This window comes from Vigna umbellata, chromosome 4, assembly GCF_029865625.1.
Source record: "Vigna umbellata cultivar VRB3 chromosome 4, Vumbellata_1.0, whole genome shotgun sequence".
NCBI classification, from domain to species: Eukaryota; Viridiplantae; Streptophyta; class Magnoliopsida; order Fabales; family Fabaceae; genus Vigna; species Vigna umbellata.
In genome coordinates, this window is record NC_142168.1 from 32,567,632 (window position 1) to 32,587,947 (window position 20,316).

Consider the following 20,316-nt stretch of genomic DNA (forward strand, 5'->3'; position numbering starts at 1 on the left):
TATACAACACGAATCTAAAGTTGTTTTTTGTGATGGGGTGTATTTAATTAGAATATAAAATATAAATCTTATTTTAAAAGTTAGGCTTGTGAGATTAAGTTAAATATAAACTCTTCAACTAACATGATATTAGATAATTTAGATAAATAAATTTATTAGTGAATTTATGGCTTAGATTAAGTGAAAATGAAAAAAAGAGAGTAATGTATAAGAAACAAGACTTTTTCAAAATATATTATTTTAAAGCTTTTATCTAAATTTACTCAAATTTCATTAGTATTTGAATTCTTCTTAAAAGATATATCATAGATTTATCTAAAGTTTTTGAATTCCAAAAATGAGAAGGTGTAGGCAGAAATCGATGGGTGCAGGAAGCAATTGTCAGTAAGAACTGGTAGACTGAAACAAGCCCAAATAAAGATTGAATTAGAAGGCCCAATTTTTAGACTTGCTCCCTACTCCTTCTCTCTCTTTCTTTCTGTCTCAACTTTGAGACCTGTTTCTCATTCTCCCTCCCTCGTGTTTGTTTACCTTACACAAAATTTCCACTGTTTTCTTGCTCATTTCCCTTCCTTTCTCTTTTCTCTATCTTGAGCCTAGTCTCCGCCACGCCACCGTCTCCGTCGCGAAGAAGACGTAGCGTTGCCGCCTTGATCAACGAAGCCCTCCCGTCCTATTGTCGCGTACAGGTTTATAGATTTTAATTTTTTGATCGTTACTTTGACATTTATTCCTTTCTTTGCTATTCACAGTGACACTTATTGTTTTATCTTTTCTACGAGGGATGGTATGAAAATCCACTATTCAACTGTTTTTAATTTTCAATTTTCAACTATGAGTCAATAAAATGATTGATTTGCTTTGTGATTGCAAATTGCCAGTGAGGTTGTTAGTGCAGATTCTCGCGCGGTTTGTCATGGGGGATAGTCAATATTCGTTTTCACTCACCACATTTAGGTATGTCGATTGTTGATGACTTCTAATTTAAATTATTTTTTGTTTATAAAGAGAATTTTATGATGCGTGTTTCTAATGATTCTGTGGTGTTGTGGAACAGCCCTTCTGGAAAACTTGTTCAGATTGAGCATGCTTTGACGGCTGTTGGGTCTGGGCAAACGTCTTTGGGAATTAAAGGTGATTTGTTATCTCTGCCTCTGGACTGGATCTGTTTATGGCCCTCGCTTTAGCATTTCCATTTGAAATTGATTATTTTTTGGAGCAGCTTATAGTTGTGTATAAGGACTTTGACATATGGGGGAATCTAAGTTCAGTTCTGTGAGAACACTGCTCTCTGAGATGTCTAATTTTTTGGGCTGAGTAGGCTTTAGAGGAACCTAGAGTTAGATATTTAGTTTTTTTATTTCCTTTAATTTGGAGTAAACTTATTTTACATTTTGCGAGTCCATTTTGGTTGCTAAAATCTATGTCTGCTGTTGTTTGTGCTATTTACTCTCGTGTTCCGTGGGTTCTTCTGTTGTCTTGTAGAGGGCTTGGATCCTGTAATATAAGTGGTATATTTTGCTAGGTGTAAATGGGAATCTGATATTTGATTCTTGCAGCTGCAAATGGAGTTGTCATCGCTACCGAGAAGAAATTGCCATCTATTTTGGTTGATGAAGCATCAGTGAGTTTATTTCCATTACTGGATCCTTTTTTTTTCATTATTCATGGAATTTTTTTATAAAATTATCCTAAGCAAATATTCAACGATTTAAAATCCTTCTGGTTGTCTCTGTTGTGTGTTTTACACATGGGTTTAACACCTTCAGTGATTCCTATCCAAATATAAGCTACATTGCTTGATTGTTCACCCTTGAAAAAATAAATTGAAGATCAACACCGTTTTGTCCCATTAACTCAAATACTGACGCCCTCCACTCCCACACGCACACATCTCTAATACTCGTTTGTGCTCTCTGTTTGCAATATTTCTTTCATATATATGGTGACTAATAATATGCTTTTACTGGATATTGAACTTAGTACATTTCAATAATCACATGACTGCTTCCTGCAGAGAAATTTAGTGTGTTTGGTTTGCAGTTGCTAACCTGCAACCCTCTGTTCAACAGAAAAGAGATGAATTGTTGCTTCCTCTTTTTATGCTTTGGGTGTGTTAACACACCCATATTCTCTTAACAGTGTCAGTTCCTTTTCCCCTCAGTACTCTAAGTATAATATATAGCACGGTTTTGTTTTACTTTTCTTTGAAAAATATTTGCTAAGTGGAATGGTGTTCTTGCAATATCATAGTTAAGGACGTTTCAAAGTCTGGCTAGTGATAAATGAATCTGTTATGTAGTTTTTACATGCAATGTGTCAATATAAATTAAAAAAAGTGAAGTTACTTAATTCATGATGTATTATGTGTATTTACACTCTGTTTTACTTAATTGCAGGTCCAGAAAATTCAGTTATTAACACCAAATATTGGTGTCGTATATAGGTTTGCTTCTTTGGACATATTTAAGTTTGAAGTTAAACATGTTTTGTAACATCAATAATTTATCGTATGTTAATGGTGGTTACATGTTTAAATATACTAAAAATATGATAAAAAGAGCTTAATAGACACTAAAAGGTACAAGAAAAGGCTATATCTTAGGTAATTAATGCTAATAAGTAAACATCTCATTTGTACAACATATAGCAGTTTTCCAATACAACTACCTATATTTAATACCTATTCTAACAAACATAATCATGTAACACATTAGCTTTGAATGTGTTGTTAAACATGAGGTGCTACATAATTTACCTACACATAACGTGGAAGGCAATAGGAACATGACATAACTATTTTGGTGAAATGTCTTTCTTAAGTATGTATGAAGTAGAAATTGAAAAGGCACATTTAAGCTGATTAAGGAATTACTAGATGCATAATCAAGAAATTTTTTTGATGGTAAGCAATTAACTATTACTTGTAATACTGATTTAAACAGTCTGAAGTATACGTGAAGCATAGTTCATGCAGCAAATTGTTAATCCACATTGTTTTATATGTAAATAAATTATGGTGAACTAGGTTTTCAATAGATTTTCTAATTAAAAGAATTTTACTGGGTTCAATCTGCAAGACTTTTGACTATTAACCTTCTTTTTTTCAGGGAGGATTTGAGATGTTTGTTGAATGTTGACTTTTTAAATATATCTGGGGACATTTCAAATATAGAAAACATAAAAATTGACTTTCTGTGCACTTTTTGCATCTTCTATAAGAGAATACTGTTGAAATAATTAATTTTATGATGATTAATTTGTGTTTGAAATTTCATAAGCAGGCTTATCGTACCTTTTTCCATTTCTGTTAAGCTTTAGTAAATGGAAATGATTATTTGATTTTTATTACAAATATTTTATTTACTTGACCTAAATTGGGTTTTTGTTCAGTGGCATGGGTCCCGATTTCCGAGTTTTGGTTCGAAAAAGCAGGAAACAGGCTGAGCAGTATCATCGATTATATAAAGTATGGTCTACAAAATTCAATTCCAACACATTTTTCTTAGTTTCAAGTTCTTGTTCTGCATATAGTTATATGATCTTGATGAATATTATATATATGCTCTTCTGTCTCTTTCTGTTTGCTTTTGGTATTCTATGCTGGATCATCTGTGAATTGTGCGCTATATTTGGCATTTGATAATATATCAAAATTTGCAGGAGCCAATTCCTGTGACTCAACTTGTCAGGGAAGTTGCTGCGGTAATGCAGGAGTTTACCCAGTCTGGGTAATTATTTCCTTGTAAACTGTACTCTTACCACTGAAATTTACCTTGTCAACTCAGTATATAAGTTTATTTTATGCATATACATAAATCATTTACAATTTGATATCTTAAATATGAGTGATTTCTAGCTCTGATCTTTTGTTTTTTCTTCCTTCACCCCTTGGCAGCATTTCTTAGCTATGGATTCTCTCATTAACTTTAAGACAAGTATTTTTTCAGTAAACTCAAATTTTCAGAATTCTCAATTCCAGTGCTGTGGGGCATTAACTGTTGTAATTAAATGTGGAACTCATTAGCTTCTGGAAGCCAGGAGCATAAGTATAAATTATAAGTCTTTGGAAATATGAAGCTTGGAATAAGTCCAAGTGTAAATGCCTAAAACAGCTTTATCTTTACTAAAACAACCAGCATGGGATCAATATTTACAGAGCTTTTGTTTTTGTTTTCCTCTGGAGGCATATGTTATATAAATTGGTAACATTGTGATTCTTATAGGAATTTCATGTAAAAGTTAGGCATATTGTTGTAGTGGAGGAATCCTTGATAAGCAGCTGATTAAATGCACAAAACTTAGTTTGATCCTCTGATTGTCTCTCTGTATGCACCCAACTACATTTACTTAGATCTTTACCCTTTATCATGCTTTTAATTCTGACATTTCTGTTTTGATTCTGATAGTGGTGTTAGGCCTTTTGGAGTGTCGCTGCTAGTTGCTGGGTTTGATGATAATGGGCCACAATTATACCAGGTCTGTTGATATTCTTTTTCGGATTTAACTCTCTGTTGATATTCTTTTTCGGATTTAACTCTTTACGTATTTACATTTACACCATGGTAATGACCATCTCTTGAATTTTAAGGAAATAGTAATTTAAGGCTGTGATTTGATGTATTTCTTTTCTCTAGGTGGATCCGTCAGGTTCATATTTTTCTTGGAAAGCTTCTGCAATGGGGAAAAATGTATCTAATGCAAAGACGTTTCTTGAGAAGAGGTAGTTAAGCTTTTCATCAATAGCAATACTAAAAGCAAAAAATTTGTGGAATGCATCTATATTTGTTTTTGGATTGCATTCTGTAAAGATACTTAAGTCACATAATGAGAGCTTAGAAATCCTTTAAATATGCCAAATTTGCTCAGATGGTAGCTACTGACATCTTTAAAGGACTTCTAAACCATAGTAGCTGAAGTCTTTTTGGGAATGCACGCTTGAGAAATTATTTATATATCATTTCTATGCCTGACTTGATTGTCCACTTATAGGTACACAGATGATATGGAGCTTGATGATGCAGTCCACACAGCAATTTTGACTCTGAAAGAAGGGTAGGCGAACATAATATTTCAAGTTTACGTTGCATGGGTTTTCTGTTTTTCCGTTTTAAGGGTAGTTTAGCTCTTGCATGGTGTATATATACACTTTTTCCTTCGCTCTAAGACACTGTTTCAAGCACCTTTTTACGTGCTTTTCTCTGTCTTCCTCACGTCGCTCTTGCTTTGTTGAAAGACTAAACTTTTCTTCATTATGAAATACCATAAAACCTAATAGTGAAAATGACATGTTTGACGATTACTGTTGATTAGGAGGTGCAATAGTTACTTTACCTTTTTGAGTCATTTTTATCTCTTTTTGGTCAAGTGTTATTCTTTTCTCCTACAACAAGTAGCAGTGCATAATAGCTTGTGTCTCATAATTATAATTTGGAGGAGGAAAATCAATCTAAGATTGGCTTATTGGTCTTGACTTGACAATTACCTACAGCACATCCCTCCAAACCATCATCATATCGTCTATTTTTATTCTTGCAAGTTATCAACCAAGTTTGTTGCATTAAAAACTGATAGTTTTCATTTTATTGTTTTTTATTGCCACATGCTTCTATTTTTGAAACATTTGATCTTTGTTTAGTCTTTTGAAACGTTCGGTTAGGCAGGGAAATAATGAGAGAAAGTGAATGTTTATTATGGAAGGATTAAAAAAATAAAAGGTAGTTTTGTATTTAGTTGTTTTGAGGGGGGGGGGGGGGGGGGGGGGGGAGAGACTCTCTGAGAAAGTTAGGGAGGAGTTAGGGTAGTTTTTGAAAATGGAGTCTTTGGCAGTGTAACCAGGGAATACCCTGTGTGAAAGGAAGTACCTTCCTTTGTATGCGGAAGTTGTTTGGTTTGTGTTCTTTATTTCTTAACGAAGAACCTAACACGTTCTCAATTTTTCTCTTTTGCTTTCTTTTTGTGGTTGTTTTCCAGGTTTGAGGGACAGATCTCAGGGACAAACATTGAAATTGGCATAATTGGTGCTGATAAAAAGTTCAGGTGCTTTTCACCTTCCGTATTATATTATATGAACCTTGCTTCCTCTTGTTACTGTAATCAATACAATTGAGTTGATTTTTGGGATTTTGGTTTGTTCCGTCTCAATTAATAAATTACGAGTACTTCAAAGTACATGGAAATTGCATTACAAAAACGAGGCTTCCAATCCAAGTTATCTGCATTTCAACCTATCTCAGACTTCAAAATCATCCTTGTATACTTCTATTATTTAACTGGTTAACTTAATAATAATGTGTTTATGGTGCAGGGTATTGACACCAGCTGAAATTGATGACTATTTGGCTGAAGTAGAATAGTGAGCAATGAAGAAATGCCGTGTTCTTGAAATTGTTGTTTGCTTCAAAGTTGAGTTAAATTTGTAACTTAAAACTGACTTCGTGATGACAATAGTACATTTGCGAGATACTTGTAGTTGTGACCAGGAACAAGCCTTGACATAAACCTTTTTCATTAGAGTCATCATCGTTATCAAACATAGTTGAGAATCTTATTGATCCATATCTCTACCATTTTATACATATCTCCGGTTAAGTTTAATGTGATACAATTGCACTGGCTTCTCAAATTCCTTTTCTGCTTCACTTTTCCTTTCCAATGAGATCTTGTTCATTTACTTCTGTAGAAGTAGACATATTTTTATTCTTATGATTAAGGAGGTCCAGACAGTATTTTCTAATTTTGAACCGTGTAAATGATGATATTAAAATTGTGTTAATATTTTATTATGTTTATGGCTTTTAAATTATTTTATTATTTTCAGATTGTGATCACAAAAAGCTTTCCTAGAAAAAATAGTGTATAATAACAGACATAGATATAGTAATAAAATTAAATTTTATTCAAATCTTAAATGCTGTTTTTGTAATAGTTATAATTTTATATTACTAAGATGTGATGATTAAAATTTTTAAAAAGTTAAACTATAAAATAAAAAATGCATTTTACCTGACTAACAAACTTTATATTAAATTGACAATTACTAGTCTATAATGGGATAAGATCAATGGACAAATGTCAAACTTTCAAACCTACACTATCTAATAATAACCATTTGTAAAATTAAGGAACTCAATTTGGAATATCTTTTTAATTATATAATATATATTAAATTTTATATAAACTAGGATATTTATTTATATGTGTAACTTAATTTAAACGTCATATTCATGAAAATAACATAGTAATGAAATTTTTTATTCAAACCAAAATTTACGAATTTATATATTTTTTAATTTTTTTAATTCCAAAAATGAAAAGGTGTAGACAGAAAGTGATGGGTGCAGGAAATAATTGCCAGTAAAAACTGATAGTAAAAAGCAAGCCCAAATAAAGATTGAGTTAGAAAGCCCAATTTTGAGACTTGCTCCCTACTCCTTCTCTTTCTTCAGAATCCTCGCGCAGCTTCTCCTCCCAACCTGCCGACGACGGCGACGGCCTGTGATTCGACGGCGAGCAGTTCAGAAGAAGGAACGAACCAGTTCGGAGCAGCAGAAGAATAAAGGTGAAACCCTAATCCCATAATCAGTGAGTTTTCTTCACTCTCGCACACCAAATCACTGTCGTTTTGGGTTTTAAAATATCTTCACTTCGAACTCGCCAATTCGATTGTAAAATCACGAGTTTTTCCGAATTCACCGATTCTACCGAGTTCACATCAAAATCGAGTTTGCTTCCGAGTCGGAAGCTATGTGTAGAAACGTAAACTCGTCCGAGCTAACGAGTTAACTCGCGAGTTTGATAAAACGCTGGCTAGGAATCTTTTATAAATATCTATGTTGAAAAGACCGATAATTTAACCCTTTCTTTGGTATTTTTGTTCAAATACGTGTGTGTCTCTGTTGCTTGGTGCGCAGTGTCACAATTTGATTGAAGTTTGCAAAATTAATTTACTTACAAGGATATACTCAGTTCTGATTCATTTTACTTTTTAGTTATTCTGTATCATTACTAAACCTGTTGAATATATGTTTTGACGAGGGTGGTAACACTGTTCGTTCAAAGTTTTCAGCATTGTTTATAGTTATCTAAGGTTGATTTATCAGCTCATGGTTAATTTGTATCGTTCATGAACCTAGTGAATTCTTAACTAGAAGGATAAGCAATATGCCTGTCACAAATGTGTCCAGTGTCATTCATTTGTTTTTGTTCTCAACCTTTTCACTCCTGCTCGACCTTGATCTGAGAAACACGTTCATCATCATTATTTTGTTCTATAGAGGGTACAAGACAATGAGTGGTGTACAACAACTGCAAAGTGCCTCCTCTGCCTTGGCCATAGGGTCACAGAAAAACGATGGTTCGGTGACCGCGGCAACTGGTGCTGAGACCAAGCCAAAGAAGAAAATTTGCTGTGCCTGCCCAGACACTAAAAGGTTGCGAGATGAATGCATAGTAGAGCACGGTGAAGCGGCTTGTGCAAAATGGATTGAGGCTCATCGACTGTGCCTCCGTGCTGAGGGCTTCAATGTTTGAGGTCGATAGTGAGTAATAGGAGAGAAACTAGTAGATGATGAACTCATTTGATTTTATGAAAATTGACACAGATTTTGGGTTTCAATTTCTGTTTGAACTTTGAATAAAACAGAGAAACTGATTTCTACATGCAATTCATAATTTATTACCTTCTAGCTTTTTGAATCTGCAGGTTCTACCATGATTGTTTTTTTGAGACTGAAATACTTAAAATTATTACAAATTGTTATATTGTCACTTCCATGTTGTGGTTTAGTTTTGGCAGTGAAGTTTAGCAGTTATTCATTTATTTTAGTGATCAATAAATCCTCTTCCCTGAGTTTCTCTTCCACTATTCCTTGTTTCTCTCCTTATAGCAACTAGCAAGTATAACTTATTTAGAAATCTAAAGGTGTAGGAATTGTAATTGTTTCTGGTAGATCTCTCCCTCATTTGGTACCAGTGTGGCTATAAGAACAAGGTTTAAAATGCTTTCTTTTTTTTCTGAACCTTGAACCAGATATTTTACTGGATCAGTGTAGCATTTCATCACGATGCATATATCTTTGCACATAGCTCATTACAAGTCTATTGGATGAGCCGTATAGGTTGAATAATTTTAAGAACATTTTCCTAAAATTTTAAATCTGTTCTATAAGGTATAAAGAAACAACATAGCAGTTTGAGGTTTTCTTTACTCATCACGTGTGTGTGTGGAAGAATTGAGTGGGGACACAAAGACCACTCATGTTATCAAAACAATCCAGACAACAATCACTAAAGTGCCTTTATTTATTGTATTTTTAGTTTTTGTCTTTTTTTTTAGTCACTAAAAATAATAAAATAGAGGTGTTGGATGGATTTAATGTTTAATCATATTTTTTTCGGAAGAATTACACTGGTCAACAATACATCTACATCTATAATTTTTCTTTATATTTCTCAAGTATTTCATTATAATACTTATAATTGCTTAGAAAGGTTAATCTTTTTCTAAATTAAAATTAGTTTCTGAATTAATATTTTAATTTATATAAAAACTAATTTTATCTCATAGAAATTAATGTTATATTTTTTTTTTCTTAAAATTATTTACAAACAAACCCAAAATCCACAAGATCATAATTCAAAGGAAGCGAATTGAAATTAATGGTACAGAGAAGCATACTTGTTTATTCTTTTAAATTTTTCACACAATCATGTTCGGGTTTTTTTTTGTTTTTTTACAAATAAAGCATATAAAAGTGTTTTAGTTTGTAAGCTTGTAATGTAATTCGTTTATCTTAAATTTGATTTTAGTTTTCTATATGGTTTCATTAAATTTAAAATGATTTAACTTTTTAAAACAATTAAATTTGATTCCACTAAAAACATTATACAAAGTAAAAGAAAAATGCATACTTTTACTTTTAATTAAATTTATTTTAGTGATAAATACAACTATATTTTCTCACTTTATACACCCTTTCACAAAACAGAAGTTAAATTAAACATTTTATGATTAGTTTAACGTTTACAGTATAATTTACACTCACAACATTCTTTGCATGTTGTGGCTGGATCAATTTAAAAGAAATTTAAAAAAACTTATTCATTCTATTTAATTTTTTATTGTTTGAATAAATCAATTCATTTTTAATTTTAAAAGTTAAATCTGAATAGTATACTTCTTATTTCTGATGTACGTAATCTCTTTCATGTATATTCAAAATTTAAATTTTATGAAAATAAACATAAGTTAATAAACAGAGAAGAGAAAAAACAGAGAATACAAAGATAGAATTAAAAAGGAGAAAACAAAGGAAGGAGAAGATAGAAAAAATAGAGTGAACATGAAACAATGTTGTGATCTATCTGAGAAGATGAAGCAAGGTTAGGTAATGTTATGATACACAATTTGTTGTACAATGTATAAGTCTTGGTCATTTTTTTTTTGAGTTATTTTTGTTAAAATAAACATAGAGAGAGTTTACTCTTAAAATAATGAGCTTTAATAAGTTTAGATGGTTGAAAATTCTACGTCAACTAGAAATAAGATTAATTTAAAATATATAAACGAGTACAAATCTCATCTTACAAACCGATTTTGTAGAATTGAATTAAACTTAAAATTCACGTCTTAACATAGATAAGTATGAAAGCCAAAACATAATAAACAAAGCCAACTCAACTCTTCAGTGATAACTAAGAAAAGCTTTGAATTCAATAAATTAATCCTGGTTTACTTTGTTTGAAAACGTTACATTGGGAAAACATGAAAACTCAGTTTATATCTCTCCTATTATTCCTTGATGTTGGAGAGACAAAGACTAACCAAAATAATGGCAGTAACTATCCAAGAAGCAGCAAGAACACAGAACCCTACAAATACCTGCCCCCTTCTGCTGAAAGCTCCCTAGGACTAGTAAATAAGACCTTTTAGCTTCAATCCGTTGATCTATTAGGTGTACCAAAAAAATGAAACTAGTGTTACAGTGGTTTATCTTGGCTTAAACCACATGTTCAAAAGTCTTGCACTCCCAAATACTGAGAATGAGAGGCTGCCAAGAGGGCTGCTCCAATTCCAGAGCCATCATTAGAATGCTCAACACCAACTGTATCAGCTGCCTCATCTCCCAACAACTCCTTTAGTGTACTCTCCAAGGAACTTCTGAATTCAGTATAGTGTTCAAACAATCCTCCATCCAGTGCTATTACTGATTTCTGTTTCTCCCCACCCTTTACTGTGTCTCTTCCTATTTTCTTCAGGATGCCAAAGATACCAGCAGCAGAAAGGCGCGCTCCCCGAGTAGCAACGATATCACAGAGTTCAACAACAAGCTTCCTCATTTGAAGGGATGTGTTATTGATCTGACAGAAAGGAAAACAGTGAGAAATCCTAATAACTTTCTTTCAGAAAGGAGCAATGCCAACAAACTTGTAATTGTTAAGTATCCTGAACAAGTAACAGATTCAACAAAATTTCCTATCTTCTATATCTAACTGATGGAAAACAGTTAACATGGTATAAACGGGTGAACAGAGAAGCATTTTTGTATTCCACATTGTCTGTGAAGCATCCTTACCTTTAATAGATCCTTCAATTTGGTTCCAACCACATTCAGATCTGAAGATGCATCATGATGCATTGCAGACATGTCAGGTGTCCTGTTACATCCCATAATAAAAGATGAACAAATTCAGAAAGCTGTAATACAAGTCAAAAGAGTAAGAATGAAAATAGTGCCATGCAAATGGGGATGTTTACAACTCAAATTAGGGAAACACAAGTTGTACGATGTAAACATGTCACTATATGCCTTCCACTCTTGACAATTTTTTTCACTGGACTTTTGGACAACAATGCAAGTAAATAAACAATTCAAACATAAAAATGCTTTCTTATGATTCACCCGTATTTCTTTAAAGATTGTAGTCATAAAGAATATATGATAGATATGTAGCATTCTTTAGACTTCAGCTATAATAAGTTATAGCGTTGAAAAACTGATCCTGCCATTTTTCTCAAATTTTCCCCTGCATTTTCACCTTTTCTCCAGTTTCCACTTTCCCTACCAGCTAGCTAAACATGTCCCATAACAGACTATTGAAACCCAAATCAACATTGCAGCATTCTTGTGTTGATTATAAGTTTAAAAATGAAAAAAAATAATGATGAGCAAATGCCAAAGATGAGAAATGAGATAGAAATGGGAAAAGGTGGATTCATCAAGCTTTTAAATTAAATATATGATATGTGATACTAAGATGGAACATGAGAAGAAATCTGAACAGAACATCATTTTAGCTTGCCCAAATTAATAATTTAACCAATAAATATGAAGACAAAGTTTCTGAATCATTGTTGGCAAGGTAGAAATACAAGAAATTTCTAAGTTAAGACCAAATGGGAAATTAGCAAGTATTGTTAGAAGTGGACTTGAGGCCTAACTCATCCCCACAAAACCGGCTTGTAAGGTGAGGTCTGCACCCACTTATATACTTTAATTTGGCCTTATCTCTAGTCGATGTGGGACTTCCAACACACCCCCCTCACGCCGAGGTATATACATCTCGAGCGTGAGATTAGACATTAATGGGTGGTCCAATAGCGGCCCGATAATGGGTGGAACAATATGCCCAACAAACAACCAATAATGTTAGGATAGGCTCTAACCATAGCTCTGATACCATGTTAGAAAGTGGGTTTTAAGCCTAACTCAACCCCACAAAACCGGCTTGTAGAGTGAGGTTTGCACCTCACTTATATATTATAATTTGGCCTTATCTCTAGTCGATGTGGGACTTTCAACAAGTATAATTCAAGAAAATTAGTGAACTTTTGAATGGGCAAATTATCATACCTAATTATGAAAGGAATTTTCAATTTTGGAGGAACAGTATCTCCAAAGAAGTCAGCTTCTTCAGCCATCCTCAACAAAACTCTCCTTACAATGTCACCCAAATACATACCAGAAATTATCTTTTCAAAAATCTGCAAACAAGATTGGAAGAGTATTATATATGCACATTGGTCATTTAACCTAATGATAAATATATAATCATTACCTGTTCTCCAGGGTTTAAGCTCTCTAAATCTAGATCTTGATCATATGGTGTTAGAGGAAGATGAGAGGAACGGAAATTACCCCACTCCATGTTTATAACCTATATAATCAATTAATAATCAGCAAGCTTTGATACACAGTTAATCATTACCTGCCTCATGGAATCACAGTAAACACAGTTTGTATCACACAAGAAAGTAAGTGTCATATAATCTATTTACCATCTCTCCCGATTTTGGCAGAAGACCTTGCCATTTTGGAATTGCATGTGCAGACTCTACATAAGCTGCATTTGTCCCAGTACCAAGAATTACTCCAGCAACAACATCCGGATTGCTGAATCTTGCTCTAGCTACTGTTCCAACTGTGTCATTAACCTTCACATCTCCAAGTTAGGTTTTGTATCCAGTTTAAGACATTAAGTAAACACAGAATTTAAAATATATATATGTGTTTGTGTGTGTGAAACTACAAAACTTAGTCTAAATTTTCTGCCATATGGAAAATCAAAATTATTCTTCATAGCTAGAGTTAACAGGAGAAAGGAAACAATTATAAAGAAAGCAAAGTGAGACTCACTAGGGCTGCAACACGCATATCCAGACCAATTTTTTCAAAGGATTTGGTTAATTCACCCACCACATCTTCTCCAACCTACAAACAACCCAAACAGAATCAATACAAGAGTGCCAGAGAGATGAAGAGAAAACTGGTAGGGATTCTCCATTTGAAAAGAGTTTGTATGATAAATTTGGGAACCATAAAAGATCAGCATAGTATTCCAGACTCAAAAAACTATAATGCAACAACAGTAGTGTATATATTCTGACAGAGAAGAATACTCATGCATGTATCTGGATTATGCACCACAGTCATTCTCAAAACAAATGAGATGACAACAAGAAAGAATGGCAAGGAAAGGAAGATAGAATTGAATATAACAAAATCAAGGTGACAAGAATTACCGCATCCTCAATATTGAAACCCTTGGTCCACTTTATTAGACTTCCAGATGAAATTGATGTTTGCCTCACTGGAAACGAGAAGGTAAAACCCAGTTCCCTTTGTCTACCAGGGGGAGGGTGAAACTCTTCAGGCTCAGAACTAACAAACTTTGCAAGTTTTTCTGCTATAAAGTCAAACAATTCCTGCAATTCCATAATTATTATATTAGAGAGAGTAGTTAAGGCTCATTACTGTGATAGAATTTCTAACAAACAGACTTACATGCGAGCAACCAGTCATCAAATGAGGAGGAATGGAAACTTCTTCAGACTCTAGGTTGGCAACACCTTTCTCTTTCCCACCTAAATGCACCCGAAGGGTTCTGAAGTTTGTGCCACCAAGGTCTAAAGCATAAAAGAGTCCTTTCTCATCCCTATAAACAATGCAACAGAGTAAAAAATGAATCAGAAAAGGAAGAAACCTTCAAGTGTTACAAATTCATATGACAAAAGTATTCAGCCATCAAAACACACAGAAAAGCTCAGTCATTCAAACCCCCTCTTTCACCATCTTTCCTTTAGAATGCCTACAACACACCACAAACAATCCAAAGCCTTAAGACTAAACTGTCATCATCTAGATCATCTAACTGAACCATTCACAACTGGATGCCCTTATCACCCTACTGATCAACAAAGAATTTCGAAAAGCACAAAACAAAAAGTCACACATAGCCATCCAGTCAGAAATAATGACCAACATCTAAATCATTATGCCATGTTTAGATAAACTTTCAAAACCAAAATGAGTTGAACTCTCAGCATAATATAAATCAGCTTGTGAAGGTAATTCGTACATCCTTTTTATATAAATTTCTCCTATAATGTGAGAAAACTACCTTATCTTCTTCTCCTATAAATGTTTATGTTTATTGTCTGAAAGATGATTTTAACTTAAAAGAGAACCTTAATCTATGTTACCTCGTTATTTTCTTCTCCTACATACAAGTACTTAATCAGAAGAAGTTTATCCAAACAATATGAAAAATCAAACAAAAACTCACTAAGCCATCACTACCATGTACAAGGAAAAAACCTGTCACGAAAGCATGGTGTAATCAAAGCAGAAAAAGTCAAACCCTGAGAAAAGGGGTTGTGGGATTGAAGAGAACAAACCCAGAAGGGAGATTATCGACAAAGGTAATCAACATCTTGAGCTTGCTGCCACCTTCAGAAGCAAGACCCGCGTGCATCTCAACGTCCATGGCATCAGCAACCTGTCTCAGCTTCGCAATTGGGGTCCCACACTGCTTCTCAAACTCCCTCACCATGGCCACCGCGCGACCCCGCTTTCCGGAGCTCCTCATTCGGCGGCGCACCACCAACGCCGCCGCCGCACACGCCGCCGCTGCGCAAACGACTGCCACTCCCACCGCCACTTTTCCCATGATACAAAATCAGTTGTCACGTGGACGGAGCCGAATCTAATCAGAGACAAGACAACCTCTTTTTGCTTTTTGCAAACTCCCCAGATTCTTTCTCACTCGTGCGCTATGTTCGATGTCAGAAATAAACTCCTACATTCATACATGCGCCTTATTGTTTCTTTCTGTTTATTTTTTCCATCAATATATCAATGGTCCCAGAAAATTAAGAATTACCCACACAATTTAATAATTCATACAGTAATAACAACACGAAAAAATAATTAATTAGATACCAAGTTGCATACCATTCTATGCATATGATCAATCATTAGAACTTTCATTAAAAAATCAGATCTTTTTATAAGGAAAGCCATTAATAAAGATAGTAAATACTTCAAAATAAAAATAGTTAATTATGATTTCTTGTTAAGTTAATTTTGTAAAAAAAAAAGTATAGATAATTTTTAAGAAAAAAAAGTTAAATATGAAATAACTATTAAACAGTAGTAAAATTCAAATTAGCTTATGAAAAAGGGAAAGTATAGTGTTCATATTATTACCATTAATATCGAATGCTAATTATAGGCATAACATCTATCTACCAAACCCAGAATAATGGAGAAACATAGACCCAGCATGTTGAATGTTCTATTAATATATATATATATATATATATATATATATATATATATATATATATATATATATATAACTAATTATAAAAGTTATTATAATAAAAGTAAATTGCAAAAAATATTATATATACTAAAATTAGTTATAAAATTTCTATGTACACTAATATATAAGATTTAGACTTAAATATATTTATTTTATATTTAATTTAATTGTGATATAAGTCATATATTTAAATTATTAATTTTATATTTAAATTTTAAGTACATTAACAAGTATTTATTATACTGTGATGTCACTGTGTAAACTATACTATACTCCATCTCTTTCACAACGCTTTTGAGTTATTATTCTTAAATTTGAATGCTAATTCAAGAGGCTAAGTGAATGCAGTCAAAACTATCACCTATCAAAGTAATTAAGGTCTTTAATATCAATTTAATTCACTAAATAGTTCTTTACAATATCACTTACCAATGCTATACACCACCAATTATCTGAAGATGCTATGTTTTAATTTTTTTTATCTTAATCTAAAAACATAAAATTATACCGTACACAAATCTATAATGATCATAATATAAGATAAAACATAAAAAAAATAGTACTTAACAACATGCTAATGTTAAAAATTTTAAATATAAATCTAAATTTTACATTGGATAAAAAGAATAACAACGTATAAAAGTGAAGACTCGTTACATCATTGTTTTAAGATTTTTTGATATAAAGTTGTATCAATTCTTTATGTGACGAGATCAACCCTTAATAATTTTTTCAGTATCTTTTATTGATAGTTGTATCATTTCAGTAAATTGATATTGTATCAATTCTTTATGTATAATTGATATTGTATCTTTTCAGTAAATTTTATTGATAGATCAACCCTTAATACATTTTTAATGTTTATTTAATTAATTTCAATAAAAATATAAATTAATTAAGAAAAATACATACAATAATACCAGTAAGAAGAAGAAGAAAAAAAAAATTACACTTACCTATTTAATGTGCTTATGTATCGTTCTTGTTGAGCCTTCTTCCTTTTATAGGCTATTATCTAGTTAACGATGTCGTATTTTTCTCTCTATCCTTTCTCAAAGAATCTATCTTATATCTAATATATTTATTTTGTGATATTTAATTTATCTTTTATTCTAATTTCTTAATAGATTCCAACTTAATTTATTTTATATTCTAATCTCTTTATCTTCTTATCTCATACTTTAATATATTATTTTTATTGAAATTCTCACGGATGACTCCATACATCAAATATTTGTTAGTATTTTACTTTTATTCATTTATCTCTCATGCATATATATTTATATCTTTGTGATAACAATAAAATAATAAATATAACTAAAAGTTTTGATATAAATATTATCACAGTAAAAAATAACTAAAAGATATAAAGAGTACAGTTATAATGAAATATATAAAAAAATTATAAAAGTTATATATGTTTTTATTCATTTATATAATTATACAATAAAGAGTACAGTTATAATGAAACTCTTTTATCTTAATTCAAATTTAAATGTACTTATTTTTCTAGGGTTTTTTTGAATTTAAAATTATTTAACTTTTACAACCATTAAAAGTGTTTTTTAATTGATTTAGTTATACTAAACAGAATTTATACAGAGTTAAAAGAAATGCTTAATTTACTTTAAACTAAATTTATTTTAGGGATAAATAAAAAATTGTTTTCTCACTTTATTTGGTATGTCCTTAGGTATATTAATAATATCTCTCCTTGCATTATTAATTAGAATAGAGAACCATATATATTAATTTTTTTAATAAATCATAAGAAAAAAGTAAGTACTGAGGTGATACAATTAAAAGAAATATGTTCATTGAATACATCCCAACATTTAAAAGATTGCAATAATTTATGTTCCAATAACATTATTTAACAATAACATTATGTTATTCTAAAGAGTTTTGGAATTGAAAAATTTAGGCAAAATATTAAATTTGTAATTTTTATATGAAAAAAATAATGTTAGAAAGAATAATACAAATAAAAGTTATTAATTAAATTTTAATAAAAAATAATCATTGGTAAATTAATGTAGATATTTGTCATACTCAATATAATAATTTAAGTTAATTTTACACAAGTATTGTGATTTACTTGGTTTGAAAACACACTAGAAAATTTATGTTCTGATTTTTTTAATGCAAAAATTAGAATAAATAAACTAAACCATGTGGGTCTCGTTTTGTGAATAATTTAATTTAATTTAATTTCAACTGCTACATTTTTAAATGAGCATGATGTTTGGTACATTGGTGAAGGATTCTAATAAATCAAAAAAAATCTTTTAATTAATTACAAAATCAAACTTAATTAATTTAATTGTGGTCTTAGAAGGATGAAAGTGATATCTTCTCGTTACCTTTTTATTTGACTGTGTGTATGTATAAGAAAACATTCTCATTATTCAAATTAGTAGATAATTAAATTTAATAAAAAAGTATATAATTAATAAACAAGAATATCTATTAAATTTATTTTATTTATAATATTTTAATTAACTTTTACCTAAATGAATCTAAGGAATCTTCCATAGATTTGATGAGCAAATTATAAGTAAAAGGACAAAAGAGTTGAGATTGACACGAGTGGTAAAACGGACACCAAACACTGTATGGTACCCTTTTTCTAATTTGGCAATAATTTTTAAATATATTTTTTACCCTTTTTTATTCATTTATTAAATTATTTTTTCCGCCAAATTATTTGTTAAAGTTAATTTTTTTAAATGAGAAGTCATACTCAAAAATGTCTGCCAGGACAACCTTGGAGGTTTGTCCAAAATGGTTTGATCTCTGTTATTAATTTATTGTCCGAAATGGGATGATCCAAACTTTGTTTAAAGTATCAAAACAAAACATCTTTTAGTCTTCAAATTTGACAAATTTGAAATTTGCATTTGTCGTATTCACCAATACTATGAGAATGCACAATGATACCTAGATTGACTAATATTACAAGAATGCATAATGACACCTAACCTTAATTATACATCTCTTCTTTCATACTTATATAACTTTTTTCCTAACATTTATAGTATGGATAAATGAAAAAGATAAGTCTATTTTATAAATTAAATAATTTATCAAAACATTTTATGTAATTTTTCTAATTTTCTTTTTGCTTTATAAATAAATAAATTTTAACTTTTCCTACATTTCGTCTTTTTAATTTTATCTTTTAAAAATACTCATAATAAAACATTTTTATATATACTATGTTATTATTCTTTTATTAAATAATAAAATTATAATTATAAAAATAAATATAAATGTTTATATTTTATTTATATTATAGATTTATTTATTTATTTAATTAAAAAATATTAAACTAAAAAAATATGATTTAAAGAGTAAAATTAAAAAAAATGAACACAAAAAATAATTATTTTTATTTATTTAAAACACATTCTCATTTTAAGCTAATTTGATACGTAAAAAAAATGTAATTACATTAAAAGTATTATATCTATTTATTTTTAAAATTTAAAAATCAAAATGTATCAAAGATTTAAACGAATCAAATGTTAATATTGTGACAGAATTCAAAAACTAAAAACATAACATTTATTTTATTTCTTTTCGTACATAAGTACTTACGGGAAAATTATCTGAAACACGCCCTTAATTGAAAACTTTGAGTAAAAGGTAAGCATTACTAACCCTAAACATATAAGTTTGTGAATTTCGTTCAAGAAAAATACAATAATACAAATAAAAAGAAGAAATTTTCAGAGGTAGAAGCTTAAAACAAGTGTTCATATTTTTTTTGCAAGTGAAATATGAGTTGATAAGGTGTACTTATGGTACATTCTGTTCAGTTAGTAAAAAGCCCAAAGCCCACACGAATCCTTAGATTATAGGATACATGAAGAATGGCAGTTTCTTCCTAGACCTCCCTAAGTTTCTTTTTGCAACACCAGATAAAAAACTTTGCATTTTGCTCCTTTTGAATTGCACAATACGAGAACAAAAAACATTTTTTATTTTTAGATTGAGCGATTTATAATTATTTTTTTAAGAAAAAATATAACATCCAAGGTAAAATGGAAGTTTTATTATATGGGGGTGCAGGAAGAAACTTATTGAGGTATACGAAGAAAGTGCCTTGTAGAATACTTAAGCGTTGGTATCTATTTGGCCCACCAAGCTTGAAGTTATTTCTGTTTAGTTTTTCTAAAATGTTATAATAATAATAAATTTTGTTCC

General features: G+C 31.0%; 3 protein-coding genes across 4 annotated transcripts; 2 read left to right on the forward strand and 1 right to left on the reverse strand.

Annotated features, from left to right (window-relative positions):
• The first annotated feature begins 481 nt into the window (after nt 1-481).
• LOC124836052 (proteasome subunit alpha type-2-A-like) lies at nt 482-6,558 on the forward strand. Its single transcript, XM_088113834.1, has 12 exons — nt 482-689; nt 882-957; nt 1,058-1,134; nt 1,560-1,624; nt 2,400-2,446; nt 3,394-3,469; nt 3,664-3,731; nt 4,410-4,479; nt 4,638-4,723; nt 4,993-5,055; nt 5,974-6,039; nt 6,308-6,558. Exons 2-12 carry the CDS (start codon nt 917-919, stop codon nt 6,354-6,356), a joined length of 708 nt encoding a protein of 235 aa, XP_087969960.1. The 5' UTR covers nt 482-689; nt 882-916; the 3' UTR covers nt 6,357-6,558.
• An 841-nt stretch (nt 6,559-7,399) lies between these two features.
• On the forward strand, nt 7,400-8,687 carry LOC124836081 (cytochrome c oxidase copper chaperone 1-like). 2 transcript variants are annotated; one of them, XM_047311149.2, is made up of 2 exons: nt 7,400-7,561; nt 8,277-8,687. In XM_047311149.2, the coding sequence occupies exon 2, from the start codon at nt 8,290-8,292 to the stop codon at nt 8,530-8,532; it is 243 nt and encodes an 80-aa protein (XP_047167105.1). In that variant the 5' UTR covers nt 7,400-7,561; nt 8,277-8,289; the 3' UTR covers nt 8,533-8,687. The 2 variants fall into 2 exon arrangements, with proteins under 2 accessions (XP_047167105.1, XP_047167104.1); XM_047311148.2 differs by having other exon boundaries at nt 7,414-7,584.
• Nucleotides 8,688-10,684: 1,997 nt separating this feature from the next.
• Nucleotides 10,685-15,612, reverse strand: LOC124836044 (hexokinase-1-like). The gene is made up of 9 exons (XM_047311101.2): nt 15,179-15,612; nt 14,286-14,436; nt 14,024-14,206; nt 13,638-13,712; nt 13,280-13,435; nt 13,060-13,158; nt 12,855-12,985; nt 11,577-11,658; nt 10,685-11,361 (listed from the first exon to the last, which is right to left on the reverse strand). Exons 1-9 carry the CDS (start codon nt 15,448-15,450, stop codon nt 11,014-11,016), a joined length of 1,497 nt encoding a protein of 498 aa, XP_047167057.1. The 5' UTR covers nt 15,451-15,612; the 3' UTR covers nt 10,685-11,013.
• Nucleotides 15,613-20,316: the final 4,704 nt, after the last annotated feature.

Bases quoted from the DNA above. Each gene is read 5' to 3' on its own strand.
- LOC124836052 (XM_088113834.1), top strand. From the start codon at position 917: ATGGGGGATAGTCAATATTCGTTTTCACTCACCACATTTAG. The intron at 1,625-2,399 runs GTGAGTTTATTT...ACTTAATTGCAG, and splicing joins TTTTGGTTGATGAAGCATCA to GTCCAGAAAATTCAGTTATT. The intron at 6,040-6,307 runs GTGCTTTTCACC...TTTATGGTGCAG, and splicing joins GGTGCTGATAAAAAGTTCAG to GGTATTGACACCAGCTGAAA.
- LOC124836081 (XM_047311149.2), top strand. From the start codon at position 8,290: ATGAGTGGTGTACAACAACTGCAAAGTGCCTCCTCTGCCTTGGCCATA.
- LOC124836044 (XM_047311101.2), bottom strand. From the start codon at position 15,450: ATGGGAAAAGTGGCGGTGGGAGTGGCAGTCGTTTGCGCAGCGGCGGCG. The intron at 14,207-14,285 runs GTAAGTCTGTTT...ATGGAATTGCAG, and splicing joins TGATGACTGGTTGCTCGCAT to GAATTGTTTGACTTTATAGC. The intron at 13,436-13,637 runs GTGAGTCTCACT...GGAGATGTGAAG, and splicing joins ATATGCGTGTTGCAGCCCTA to GTTAATGACACAGTTGGAAC.